Source organism: Vombatus ursinus, unplaced genomic scaffold (genome assembly GCF_900497805.2).
Source record: "Vombatus ursinus unplaced genomic scaffold, bare-nosed wombat genome assembly UNPS02004698.1, whole genome shotgun sequence".
Lineage (NCBI taxonomy): Eukaryota > Metazoa > Chordata > Mammalia > Diprotodontia > Vombatidae > Vombatus > Vombatus ursinus.
Window position 1 is genome coordinate 22,499 of NW_020944476.1, and position 14,660 is coordinate 37,158.

Consider the following 14,660-nt stretch of genomic DNA (forward strand, 5'->3'; position numbering starts at 1 on the left):
ACGTTTCATTTCACAGGTCATTATTGCATTAAGAAGTAAATCGACCAAGTCCGGTAAATAACAGTCTGTGTATTGCCGAGAGCTTCAAACCAACAATCTTACCCGTCACCAACTAATATCTCTGTCATTTTAACCCTTGCAGGGTTGTGCTGGGGGGCTAAACAGTTACAGTCTGCACCCAGTCCTAGCAGGTGAGAACAATTCATTACTCCTTTTGTCCCTCCTTTTGCAAAATCCACAAGCCCATATTTTAACATTGTTGTTTTGTTGATGAGCCAGCCTTAGCCAACTGCCGGCCGGCTCCGGTGGCCTTGAAAAACAACCCCCATTTTAGTGAGTGCTGCAGGCATCTTTAAGCAGACTGCTTTCTCTGCAAAATTAATTGCTGCAAAGCACAGTGTTCCCTCCTTGAAGCTTTTTGCAAGCTAACACTCAGCAATTTGGGTGGGCCACAGATATGCCTGATAAAATCAAGGGAAATGAGCTCCATTGTGCTTTATAATAAAGTTCACCTTTGTCTCACTAAGCATTGTTACTAGGCACCAGAGTCCCAGGAGTATGTACTGCCTGGGATGCCTTAATGTTTGTCTCATTAACTCTTTGGAAATTAAGAGTGAGTCCTTAGAACAGGTTGTGTTTAAAGTTTATGCTTAGACAAATTGCAACTTTGACACTTTGATGGATCTATGATCTCATCGGTGATGGCACTCCTTTTACATTCAGACTAACATTCAGTGACTTCCCACCCAGCGTAATTCTTGCCTTTCCAAAAACCCTCCATTGAGTATTCACCCCATTCTTCTGGTTCTTTGAACATTCTTCATGTAGGATCTCCATGTAGCTATTGCTCGGACTGTTCGTTTGTTCTCTTTCATTCCCACATGATCAGCCCTCTTCTTCCAGTCATATATGTATTCATTAATATCTTTTTTGCCACTTGGTCAAATTAATATCCACAGGATAATCAAATACTGGAAATCAAGCAGTGAAAAATGCCTTTCTACTCCTCATGACAAGAGGGACATTTATTGAAGATTTGATTGAAGCATAAAGGTGGGAAGTCATGACCAAAGACATTCAAAGTTATCAACATTACCACTACTGACCCCAAGAATCCTACACAGATTTAAAAAAATATGTATGGCCCCCTTGAAGCATGCTCAATTAGCATTCCAATCAAGTGCATGAACACTTGGGATGGTCTTGCTTCTGGGCATGTGTGATAGAGGAATCCTCCACTCCACTTCAAAGCATGTTCAGATATCTAAATATTTACTTTAGGGCATGATGACTCAGGATACTGTGCAGTGGTAAATTCTTTTAATTGTCTGCTGAATCAGAACTCCATGTATATACTCAAGTGTTGATTCCTGCTCCTCAGGTTCCCTCTTCTTGCTGACTTTGAAGCCCATCGATGACCCTCTGACGTATTGGGGAATCTGGTTGGAGATGCACATCTTCCCTACCTATCCCTATCTGTGAGCTTGCCTCCTAGGTAAGCCTGTTCCTAGGACAGGCCACTTTCTTTCTGGGTCGTCTTTTCTTTGGTATAAGTTGCCCAATAATTCTTGATCTGAATTGGTAGGGGAAGTTTCCTCATTGGGAGTTCCCAGCACCAATAAAATCAAAGATCTAGCTAAAAAAAAAAGAATAAATATATCTCTTATTATAAGTTACTTGAAGAAAAAGATTATGTCATTTTTTTCATCTGTGTATCCCTAGCATCTAGATCATGCATGACATGTGGTGGGCACTTACTACTTATTGACTTGAATTGGAAGGAAACTAACTACTCCAACACCTCCCTGCCTTCCATTGCCAATTTCCAGGTTCTGAATATGCTACTTTAAAAATCAACAGAACAATACAGCAAATCTCACCTTTGCTGTATATCAGATCAAAGAAAGGGGAGGGAAGCAGAATCCCTATTTTTATGCTCTATTCACTAATATCACTGAGACCAGCTCTGGTGGCTACTCAGCAAGTTTGGCTGCTTCCAGAAGTCCTTTAACAACTTAAGGCTTCTTATTCCGTGATATGGGTTGTTCATATCATTCAACTGAATAGGACTCTGACATCTTCTACAATTAATGAAGTGAAGCCATGTTGTTATTCAATCTTTGCAGGGTAACACATGAAAATGGCATGGAAAGGTCACAGATATGCATCACTCTAGAAATATAATATCACCAGAATACAATCCATCATGATCTTATTATGATTCTGTTAGTCTGATCAGGTCTCATGGATAAAGGATATTAGAATCCTGAAAATAATTTTCTCTAACTAGCTCTGTATCATATCATAGGACATCTTGTACTACAAAGAGTCAGGGAAGGTGAACTTCAGGGGATATAACATCTGCCTTCAATCATGGGAATCCATAGCAAAAACACATTCCACATGGTTCATTCATGGCATGCCATAACTCAATCCAGCTATCTGAACATCATCACTTCAACCTCAGAATGGCCCTATGGGGCAGTGAGCAGCAGGTGCTGGGTTAACAGCAAAGTTTTAGGGTGGGATGTCTATTGGTAACTTTGGGGCTAAAGAATCAGATGGTTATCAAATAATAAGTGCTATTATTGAGCTCCAGCTGCTGAAGAAGCATGTCATCTAGGGATGTACTAATTATCCATGAATTACCTAGAGAACCAAATTTTAAGGGCAATCTGTACTTTGGGAAGCTGGATCAGAAGGCAAGTGAACTCTCATGCTTCAGACCAAACAGAGACTATTAAGCAGCAGCTCTGTCTAACAAAGGACAATTTACATATTACAGATTTTGCATTTCTACTTTCCTAATACCTTCCAACAACACTTGCTGATGCAAATGAAGGTTAAACTTCAGAATATGATCACCAACAGCGAATTTCCCAGGAGTCACCTTCTAATGGAAAAAAAAAATGACAATCTTTCTAACATCCATTATCTTCCAGGGATGCTCTATGGTTCCATATCATGGAATGCCCTATCAAGCATTAAATTTTCAGAATACCCACAAGGCAAGGGAATAATGCACAGTAAATATGAGTAAGTTGCAGAATATTATCAAAGAATAACTGCACTAGGATAGTGCTAGAAAGGATATCCTCAAAAAGATGTATGACTGGAAAAGGAGATAAGTGGGTCTGGATCAAGATCGTGAGATAATCAATAGACAGCCTTGTACGTTTCAATGATATCTATAAAATGTCAAGGGATCTAGTTCTAGAGGAAACCCCCAAGCACAAGGGGTAGAAGTTTTATTGAAGAATGTGGACAAAAGTAGCACAGAATGAGCAGGTACAAATGGATTGTGATCTGAACAATTGGAGAGAGTACCCTTATTGATGAGATTACAGAGCCATTAAGGTATCAAAGTAACTTTGCACATACTAAGTGATCAACCAAGATTTGTTTAATTGAATTGAATTGAAATGAAGTAATAAAATCAGAGAGAGCAGAAGATAGACTTTGAAGATTCATTAGATTAGAGTATTGCCTTGAGTGACATGCCATAGGTGCTTACTGAAAAAAAAATCCAAAAACTTGCCTCTAATATTTTTTAAGGCATAAAAGAACCTTTCTTTTTGGAACAAAATTTTCAGATTAGCACTTGCAAATAGAAATAGGATGAGGGGAAGGAAGAGGGGAAAGAAAAGGAAAACATAAAGAGGAAATCAAAGTGCCAAGAATGAACTTGAAGCATGTGGGAAATATAATAGACTGAGTTTTACAAGAACAGAGGGTTTGCATTTGTGAGAGCTATCTAGGAAAAGGGGAGTCAGATTAGAATAATATGTATACATTTGACACAGTTGACAACAGGTAACCCTTGTATGTTCTTGTGGAGGAAGCTGGAATTATCAGAGTGCCATTTTTGGAAGATTTGTCTGCTGGCAGAATTCAGATAAATTGAAGGAGAGGCAGAGAGATTGAACAACAATCCTATTGAAACAGTTCAGCATTGAGGTGATGACAGTTACAATAAAGGTTGGATCAACATGATTTGTTGATTGAATAAATTTGCAAGAGCAAAGAGAGGAAGGAACCAAAGATGGCAAAATTTTTGAGTCTGAAAGTCTAGGAGAGTGGTGATTCTATTGACAAAAACTGAGGAGTGAAAAGAAAAATAAGTCAGTTTTTTATTAGGGGCAAATAAGTTTGGATTTAGGCATGCTGATTCTGAGGTAATGGCAGAACTCACTGATAATGTCTTCTCAGCAGTTAGAGTTCAACTGAGAAATCAGAGTTACTGCTGTGGATTTGTTTGTCATCAACATTGAAATAAGAATGAATGAGCTCTGTTAAGAAAAGGAAACATGGGGAGAAATGAGTCAGGAGACACAGAGTGAATAGTAGAGGACTGGCTGCAGTTATAAGATGGAAGGAAGAAGATACAACTGGAAGAGGACATTGATGAGAAGAAACACAGAATTTTAGAACTGAAAGAGACCTTGGAGATTAGTTTATCTATTTTTATCTATCATTTTATCTATACGGACACTGAGGCTCAAAGACCAGTTAATCAACAAGAATTTATTAAGCATTTAATATGTGCTAGGTACTAAGTATATAAAGAAAAAAGAAAAGCAGCCCTGCTCTCAAGGAGCTTATATTCAAATGAGGAATAACATGTAAATAAATAGATACACACCGGAAGTATACAGAGTAGACACAAGTTAACCTTAGAGGGAAAGATACTGGCAGCTGGGTGGGACAAAAGAACACTTCTCAAAAGATGTGATATTTGAGTTGTCCTCAAGGAAACCAAGAGTGATTCCAAGAGCAGGAGCTAAGGAAGAAAGTTAATAGCATAGTAGTAGTTAGTAGATTATTAGATAAATTAGAACAAAACCTAGGTCTTCTTTATACTGTCTCACTCTATATACAATCACAGAAGTCAAGTGAAGAAAAATTTTCGAGGAGACAATTATAAACAATGACACATATAAATCATCAGCATTACTGTGTTTTATTTTAAAAAATCAGGAAGATATAGAAAGGAGAAATTCCATTTTAAAATAACTACAGAATGTATAAAATACTTAGAAGTCTACCTACCAAAATATAGACATAAATTACACAAACAAAATAAATTTACAAAACGCCTTTTAAACATATAAAAACAGACCTAAATTACTAGAGAAATAGTAAGTACTCATGGGGAGGGCAAGGCCATACAAGAAAATGGCGATAATTCCTAAATAAATTTACTTATTCGGTGTTATACCAACCAAACCAATGGGTTACTTTAGAGAAATGAAGGGAAAATAATAATGAAATTCATGTAAAGGGGTAAACAGTCAAGAATATCAAGAAAAAATAATGAAAAGAATTGGACAGGATGAGGGAATTGTCTTACCAGATCTCAAACTATTCTACAAAGCATTCATCATCAAAATGATCTGGTACTGGTTTAAAAAGAGGAAAAGCAAAAGGGGAAACATAGAGACACACACACACACACACAAAGAGACAGAGAGACAGAGACAAAGACAGAGAGACAGAGGCAGAGACAGAGACACAGAGATATAGATAGAGAGACAGACACAGAGAAGGGGAAAGAAAGAGAGAGAAGAGGAGAGAGAGGTAGAGGAGAGGAAAAGAGAGGAGAGGAATGCCAATACTATTGTACAACAAGAAATGATGAAAGGATCAGCTTCAGAGAAATTTGTGAATACCTGAATGAACTGATGCAGAGTGAAACAAGAAGAATCAGAACAATTCACATACTAAAACAAAAACATTCTAAAAATGAACAATATTAAAAGACTTAAGAACTCTAATCAATGCAATGATCAACCATGATGCCAGAGTAACAATTATGAAGAAATGCTACCAACCTACTGACAGAGAGGTAATAGACTAAATACTTAGAAAGAGAAACACAATTTTGGGCACAGTCAGGTATGAATTTGTTTTGCTTGACTATGCACATTTGTTATAAGAGTTTTGTGTTTTTCTTTATCTTTGTTTTCTCCAGTGTTCAGAGCTGGGAGAGAGGGATGTGGAAAAGAGATATGATCAATGAAAAAATAAATATATAGTAAATTAAGTCATCAACATTTTGATACTATACTAAGAAAAAATAGAAATCTTTTTTTTTTAAAGGTGAAACACTTTGTAGAAATGAAGGAAACAAATATTTAGAGAGATAGTCGCTGTTCATGTTTGGGCCATACCAAAATAATATAAATAATACTTCTTAAATGAAGTCATAGATCTAGTACTATACCTATCACATCTCTGTTGAGGTTCTTTTAAGAACCAGACAAATTAATATTATAGTTCACTTGGAAGAACAAAATGTCTGGACTTTCAAAGAAAATTTTAAAAGAACATGAATTAAAAGGCCTTCAAACTCTGCTACAAAGAACAGTTATCATCAAAACTATTTAGTGCTGCACAAAAAATAAAGAGAAAAAAGAACAGACTAAATGAGCAAGAAAAAAGGAGTGATGAAAAACAGTTTTACTAATACAGAATACAAATTACTACAGGAAGCACTCAGATTTTGACAAAAAGAATTGATATTAAGCCAATATCTCATACCGTATACCATAGTAAAATTCAAAATCTGTATGTTAGTTAAATGTAAAAGGCCATGCCATTAGTAAGAAAAAATTATAAAGAAATGAGATCAGAGACTTTTTACAACTTTAGGTAGGGATAGAATTTTTTTTTTTTTTTGCTTTTTGGTGAGGCAAACAGGGTTAAGTGACTTGCCCAGGTTCACACAGCTAGTAAGTGTCATGTGTCCAAAACTGGATTTGAACTCACATCCTCCTGACTCCAAAGCTGGAGCTCTATCTACTGTGCCACCTAGCTGCCCTGGGAAAGAATTTTTAAGCAAAAGTTAGAGGAGATTATATAAATTATTGATATAAACAATTGTAACTGCAAAAAATAAAAATAAATAGCTTTTGTACAAGAAAGGTCAGTGAAGAGAGAATGATAGATGTTGTAGAATATGAAAGAAATATTTTCATCAGATGTCACCAGTAAAAGTCTGATTTCCAAAACATAGAAAATGATATAAATTTATCACGTAAATTGCTATTCCCTGATAAGTGAGAGGTCAAAGAACAGGAACAAATAATTATTAAAATAAAAATTACAAATGATGAAAAACTACATAAAAATATGTTCCAAAACAAACCACTAATAGTAAGAGACATACAATTATTACAACTCTGAGGTTTAACTTCATAGGCAAAGAAGAAAAAACAATCAGGACAGTGTTAGAGTAGCAATGGGGAAAATGTCATTGTGGTGTGTTATTGGTGGAACTGTGAAGTGATCCAACCAAAGTGGATTTCAATTTGGATAGAGATAGGGGATAAGGACTAGACCTGTGAATTCACTGATGGAGGGAATTCTAGGTTGAGGAAACTACCTCTCCCAATGAAGATTCAAACTTTTCTTTGTAAATAATAATCTTAGAGAGTTGCACTGAGAAATTATGTGACTTTAGTACATTGTTATTCCTATTTTTTCACATACCCTCCAACATTTTTCATTTTCTTTTTCTATCATGCTAGCCAATCTAATAGGTGTGAGGTGGTATCTCAGAGTTGTTTTAATTTGCATTTTTCTAATCACTAGTAATTTAGCAGCACATTTTTTTTTTCATTTTTGGCTATAGATAGCTTTGATTCCTTCTTCTGAAAATTGCATGGTCATATCCTTTAACTATTTGTCAACTGGGGAATGACTTGTATTTTTATACATTTGACTCAGTTCCTTATATATATTTGAGGAATGAGGCCTTTGTCAGAGAAACTTGCTATATTTTTCCCTAGTTTCCTGCTTTCCTTCTAATCTTGGATGTATTGGTTTTCTTTGTGCAAAAACTTTTAAATTTAATGTAAACAAAATTATTCATTTTACTTCCTGTGATCCTTTCTATGTCTTGTTTAGTCATAAATTCTTCCCTTATCCATAGATCCCATATGTAAAATTTACGTGTTCTCTTAATTTGCTTATTTAACTCTTTATGTTTAAATCATGTACCCATTTTGACCTTATCTTGGTATAAAGTGTGAGATGTTGGTCTATACCTAGTTTCTGCCAAACTGCTTTCCAGTTTTCCTAGCAATTTTTTTTCATTAGGTCATGAAAGATGAAAAATGTATAAATACATATATAGACAACATCTCTTCTCATGAAATAAAAGGATCATAACACAACCAACTCAACCAAATCAAGCATTTTTTATAATTTACACCTTTCATTATGACAGAATCACACATGCCACAGTCTACATCAATTACTGAAGCATCTTAGAGAATTGTATTGACTGAATAATAGTCTATTCATTATGCACACATTGATGTAGCTATGGTTTCACTGTGTCCATATAGTCAAATGTGGTGCATTTTTTTAGGGGGAAGATATATCTTTTTCTGCTTTGTTTTTCAAAGTTCCTAGTTGTTAATTCTTTTGTCATAAAGTGAAGTAGAGACCTGGTAACATTAATGAGTTAATTTGATCAATGAATATAGTCCCAATAAATAATTTAGCCTCCATAATAGTTTTTTTTTGAAGGGGAAAATTATCCATTTTAGTTGTGTATGTTTATCAATTAATGAGGATATGATCAAAGCACAATCATCCTGTTAAGTTGCTCATACTGAACAAAGCAACTTAACAACAATTGCCCAAAGTCCTCACCTGTTTTGTGCTATATGAATATTATATAATGTCTATCTACCTATCTATCTATATACATATGCATACATGTTATTATACATTATAATATTATAGAAGGGGGAGAAAGGTGGGGAAGAAGAATGAGAAGGACTACAACAGCTCAGATGAGGAGACTGAGAAAGACAAGGAGAAAGAGGACAAAGAGGATGAGGACAAAGAGAATGAAGATGAGGAGCCCAAGGATGAGAACAAAATTATTATGATAAAGAGGGAGAAGAGATGATGAAGACAGGAAGGAAAGAGGAAGAGTTAAGAAGGGGACAAAAGAGGAAGAGAAAGAAAGAGAAAGAACATGTTTCTAAAGGTATGGAACCTTTTAAATTAACCACTGCAATACAAGAAAAGAAATGGAAATTGCTCCCATGGATTATGTGTCCTTCCACATCCTCCTTTACAAATCAAGCATGGAAATCCTTCTGACTCACAGTATGTACCCTTTCAGAATGTGATCACAGATTGTTATGCTTCCACTCCATTTGAAGTCAAGGCAAGTCAGAGGGAGGGAGAAAATAAGGTATAGAAAAAAGTTCACTTTGGAATTTACAAAGTGGTACTGAAAGCTTTATCTGTCTCTGCTTGGGATAAAAACACTTGCACTCACATATCCCAAAGATTCTAATATTTTCTGAGACTCCACTATGCCTTTATATTTTAATACCCTGACATCTGGAATCCTAAAAGTCTAATGTTTAACCATAAATATCTGCTGAGATTAAAGAGCTATATACCAAGTTTCAATCTTTGGGGCCTATAATTGCTTGGGAAAAGAGAATGGTATTTCCCCCTCTAGCTAGAAAAAAAAAGACCTCTGCACACACAGATATTGGCAGACAAATTTTCTAACAACCGTTTCCTCTCTTCATTTTCCCCTCTCATTCCTTACCCCCTCCCTTTTCCACTCTTCCATTTTATAATACCATCGCACTGTCATTCCCAGGATAAATGGGAAAAATAGAAGCCTAGACATCTTTTTTTTTTTAAAGATACATTTCCACGTATAACAGCAAACAGTGCAGAAAATAGTAGCCACTCCAGACTCTAAGCATTTAGAGCATCCACCCCCAACGATACTTGGGCTTTACCATTATTCACTCACAAAACTCTTCATCATTCCCTGGGCTGACAGGTCAATGCCAGCTTTATTTTCTTTTTTGTCAACCCAATCTTTTATTTTTGATTTGAAGCAACAGTCCTTCATAAGACCTCCAGTGTGGTAATGATATCTTTCTCTCACAAGAGATATCCAAGAAGTATTTCACAAAGAGAATGGAGTTTCTGGTGAGTGCAATAAAGGTGAATCAAGTAAGAAATCCTACCTCAGTTAGGGTAGTTTTAACTGTAAAAGAGAGTTAGCAGAGTAGAGAAAGGTTTATTATCTGTTTTTTTTCCTATTATTACAATGAACAAATATGGAAATTTTGCAAAATTGAGTGTAGCTTTCCTTTTCATTGAGAGGCATTATAGAGGAAGAGGAAGAATTCTTGATTTGGATCCCAAAGATATAGTTTTTCAAGAACCAGATCCTAAGTGGAGTAGGTGTGTGACCATGGGTAAGTGACAATCTCTGTGCACTTTAATGCAATCATGCAAAATGGAGATACTATAATCATATTTATGCTTCTTAAATGACAGGATTGGGATGAGAGAGAAGAAAAACTTTGCAAACCTTAATACTATCAGGCATTGAGGCTATTATACAATTATAATGGTGTTTTAAGGTTGTTTATTATTATGATAACTAGGGAAAATTAGGATATTAGGAAACATTTTTGTTAAGCATTAATGCAATATTAAGAACCAGCGTGGTATGGAATGGATAGAGAGCTGGGCTTAGAACCAAGAAGACTTGTCTTCAAATTATATTTCTGACATACACTGAGTGACCCTGAATGACTCACTTTATGCCTCTGCACTCTAGACAAGTTTTGATGACTATAGATTGCCTATTTGCATTGGTAGAAGGAATTTCCTCATCTAGAATTTCCCCATACCAATTAAATCACAGGTCTAGTTCTTACCATATCTAAATCAGCAATTATTAGCTTAATTTTTTTTCTTTTTTTTTTAATTTGAGGCATAGAGTATGTGTCATCAGCCAAAGCTTCCATTTTCCTCCAACACCCTCCCTACCCTATCTAGCTCATCTAAATTTTCCCTTGGAACAAAAATTCCTATTTTTTTGTTATATGTTAGAGAATAGAGAAATTTTAATATTTTGACAAATGGCATGCTACCAAAAAGTAGAAGGAAGAAAAAACAAACAAGGGGCTTGTTTCATTACTCAAGGCAACTAGAGGTAAAATATGCAGGTAGAGACTTTGCCCTTAATCAGTGGCAAAGCAGAAGCAGGAATGTGGTTTATTTACATCACCTTTCTCTGTAAATAAATATGGAACATTATTCATGAGTATAGTTCTTAAACTTGGAATAAAGCATAACAAACAATAACAAAAATGCCTTCTGTGGCTATTATACTACTTTGCACTTCCTCTTATGCACATCGAGTACCTGTCTAGTAGGCAGAATAACTTGCTAGTGGAATGGAAAAGTCTGCTCCTAATTCCCTTCCTCAAGTTTTTTATTAGCTTAGTTTAATTTTGTTTGATTTTGTTAGCATGCAGATTGTCTGACCTCTCTTTTTCATATATACACACATTTCCCCCCAATAGTAATGTCCTAGGCTTGTCTTAAGATGTGACTGACCTGTGTTGAAGCAGGATGCAACCCATTCTGACTTGGATTTTGGAAAAACAGAAATTGGTGGTGGCAGATCCAGGGCACTGCCATCTAGGTCTTTGAAGAGATACTTTATTGGACTTTCACAGTCCAATTCAGGACAGACCATTTCCCCTGTTTCCTTCCTATGGTAGTAGATAAGAAGAAAATGTGTCGTTTAATGAAAAGAATAGAGGAAATCTCATATTAGTGTTGTCATTTTGAAAAAAAAAATCAGAAGGATACCATTGTTATATCTATGGCAGACGTTACTTTAGCTTTAGAAAATATTCTAAACTTTATGTTTTCTGCCATAAGCAAGGTCATCTCCTTTACATATTCTGGTTGAGAATTACCACATATTTATATGAAAGACCAAATTTTAAAAATTAGGATATGACAAAATACACTTAATACTAATGCAAGGGATTCTTAACATCAGGTCTATGAGTTATTTAAAAAAATCTCAAAGCAGTATTTCAACATAATTTATTTCCTATATAATCGTATATGTTTTATTTATTTGCATTTAGAAAGATGATTCTGGGGTACATCGGCTTCTCCACACTGTCAAAGGGGTGTTTTAAACAAAGGTCAAGAACTCCTGCACTAAAAGTCTTAGAAAAATAATTTAACTTTTATTCATGATTCTGAAGGTACTTCTGGCCCTTATAGTATCTCAAGTTAAGCAGTGAATATCCATTATTATCACACTATGCATATACAAAAGTGCTTATAATAGAGTATTCATTTTTTAAGAACATGGGAAAATAGAGAATTTACAATATTTATTTTGATTTGGTGCTTATTATTGTACAATAGTTCCAACCACATATATGATATAAAATCAAATAAATTATAAAGTATTTTTTAATTCACCACTATCTAAATTCAATAGGAAATAAGGTATAGGGATTAGACCTGCGGTATCATTGACATAGGAAATTCTCAGATATGGAAACTCTATCTGCCAATGTATATTATTATTATCATAATAATAAACAACCTTAAAACACCATTATAATTGTATAATAGCCTAAATGCCTGATAGTATTAAGGTTTGCAAAGTTTTTTTTTTCTCTCTCATCCCAATCCTGTCATTTAAGAAGCATAAATATGATTATAGTATCTCCATTTTGCATGATTGCATTAAAGTGCACAGAGATTGTCACTTACCCATGGTCACACACCTACTCCACTTAGGATCTGGTTCTTGAAAAACTATGTCTTTGGGATCCAAAGTAGAGTAGAGATATCTACTCTGCAACCTATAGTCTTAGCAAGAAGACTAGATCACTGAGAAGTCTAGTGACTTGCTTAGGGTCACACACCCATGAAGTGTTAGAGGCAGGAGGACTCAAATCCAGGTCTTCCTGGTTCTGAAGACAACTTTCTATCTATTATGACCAATTGCTTTTCACATAAATGCGGTAGTTAGTCCAAACACAGGAAAAAGGGGAAAGTGTTATTATACATATTATAAATATGCAATTTCACTCATTGATTCTAACCATCTTCAAGAGTTTAAAATGACTCACACCAACCATAAGGACATTGATTTCCCAGTTAGAAGTAGAATACTCTCCTTGTGATTCTTCCTTTTCAATTCCCACATTAAAGGAAATGAAAAGAATAATTTCTTTCCCCAGTGCTAAATTCTAAATTGACATCACCAAGCAGAAGTCTCAGTGGGGTTTTTCATCTCTTCCTTCTCTTCTCTCCATTCCTTTTTTTTCTTTTCTTTTCCTCTCCTCTTCTTTCCTTTTCTTTTTTTTTTAACTGAACCTGTGATTTCATTGGTAAAGAACAACCAGTAGAGAAGCTTCCTCTACCAATCTGTATCAGGCATCTACCCTGAAATCTCAAGTCTTAGAGATTTCCCTGGGGCACTAAGAAGTTAAGTGATTTGTTCAATGTCACACAGCTAGTAAGTGCCAAAGGTCAAATATGAACATAGGATTTCTAAAGCAAGTTCTCTATCCTCCATACTATGGTTGCTTCATAGCCATGTGGGAAACCATCAGAGCTAGTGCATGGAGGAAAGGACTGGCCAAATAATGGAATATGATATGTTCAACGTCTGTTCAAACCACACTCTGAATAATGTTTCAAAGGCATAAGTAGGCAGCCTTGTACCCACCTAATGACCACGCCCAAATAATGGTCCTTCAGACTGACAATAGCTTATTTTGCCTTAAGGGATGGAACTCTGTGACAATTTTTTTTCCCTCAGTCTTTCAGAAAATATCTGGAAGAAAGATAGCTACCTTAAAGAAGTGGTCACATGATTGCATCTAAGGAGTTATCTAGTTAATATAATCAACATAAGAAGATGATTTCCTGTTGCATGTCTGGATTTAAATTTTTGGTTTGAACAAAGCTCTGTCGATCAGTGCAGTAGTAGATACTCAGCACATATCTTCACACTGTTTTATAAATGCTCCTCTATATAAAAGGCTAATTTGGTAATGAAGATTGGAGTCGGAGTGGTGGCATAGTAAATACCTAACCATTCTAAGTCGAGGTTGAGGGGTCCAAACTAACAAATATTAGATTGGGTTTTTTAAACAGAACAACTTACTAATATAATGGTATTCCCTCTGAAATATTTAGGGATTTGGAGAGGTGTCTAGTGCTAATCAAATGTGATTGGGCAATTATCACTTCATTTGCACAGACTGAAAGTAGTACCTGAGCCTAGGCAAGGAGAAGTAGAACTTGTTCTGATCTTTGACCTTGAGCATCTTTGTCCTTTCTGCTGTGATTGGGGGCATGATGCCAGTGCTATCAGGATTGGGCAGAATGCAGACATCCAGGTCATTGCTATAGCAGCTCTTCACAAAGTCAGAAAAGGTGACTCCTGAAATGGACAAATAAGACATGGACCATATGAGAGCCATCAACCACAAGAGGACCAAGCCAGCGTTTTGTGATCATGATGGCTTTTTATTGTTCCATAGCTCAGTATTACTCTATGTAAACCTTTATGGTACAGAAGATTGAGCACTACCTCTGGAGTCACATTACCTACATTCAAATCTCAGTTCTGCTAGTCACTACCTATGTAACCATCCACAAGTTACTTCCCTTTTCTGGGCCTCATTTATGAAGTGAAAGACAATAATGCTGATGATAATAACATCTAGCATTTATGTAATGCTTTAAGGTTTTCACAGTACTTTACATACATGATTTTAATGCTTACAATGAGAAAATTGAAGCTGAGAGAGATTAAGTGACTTGTT

The 14,660-nt window shown here is 35.5% G+C and overlaps 1 protein-coding gene across 1 annotated transcript in view; it reads right to left on the reverse strand.

Annotated features, from left to right (window-relative positions):
- Window positions 1-281: 281 nt before the first annotated feature.
- Window positions 282-14,660, reverse strand: part of PKHD1 (PKHD1, fibrocystin/polyductin) — a 492,125-nt gene continuing 477,746 nt past the window's right edge. Inside the window, exons 59-61 of the mRNA XM_027840287.1 lie at window positions 14,107-14,275; window positions 11,404-11,561; window positions 282-310 (exon numbers count right to left, since the gene is read on the reverse strand). Coding sequence (XP_027696088.1) covers window positions 282-310; window positions 11,404-11,561; window positions 14,107-14,275 — 356 coding nt within the window. The remainder of the gene's footprint in view (window positions 311-11,403; window positions 11,562-14,106; window positions 14,276-14,660) is intronic.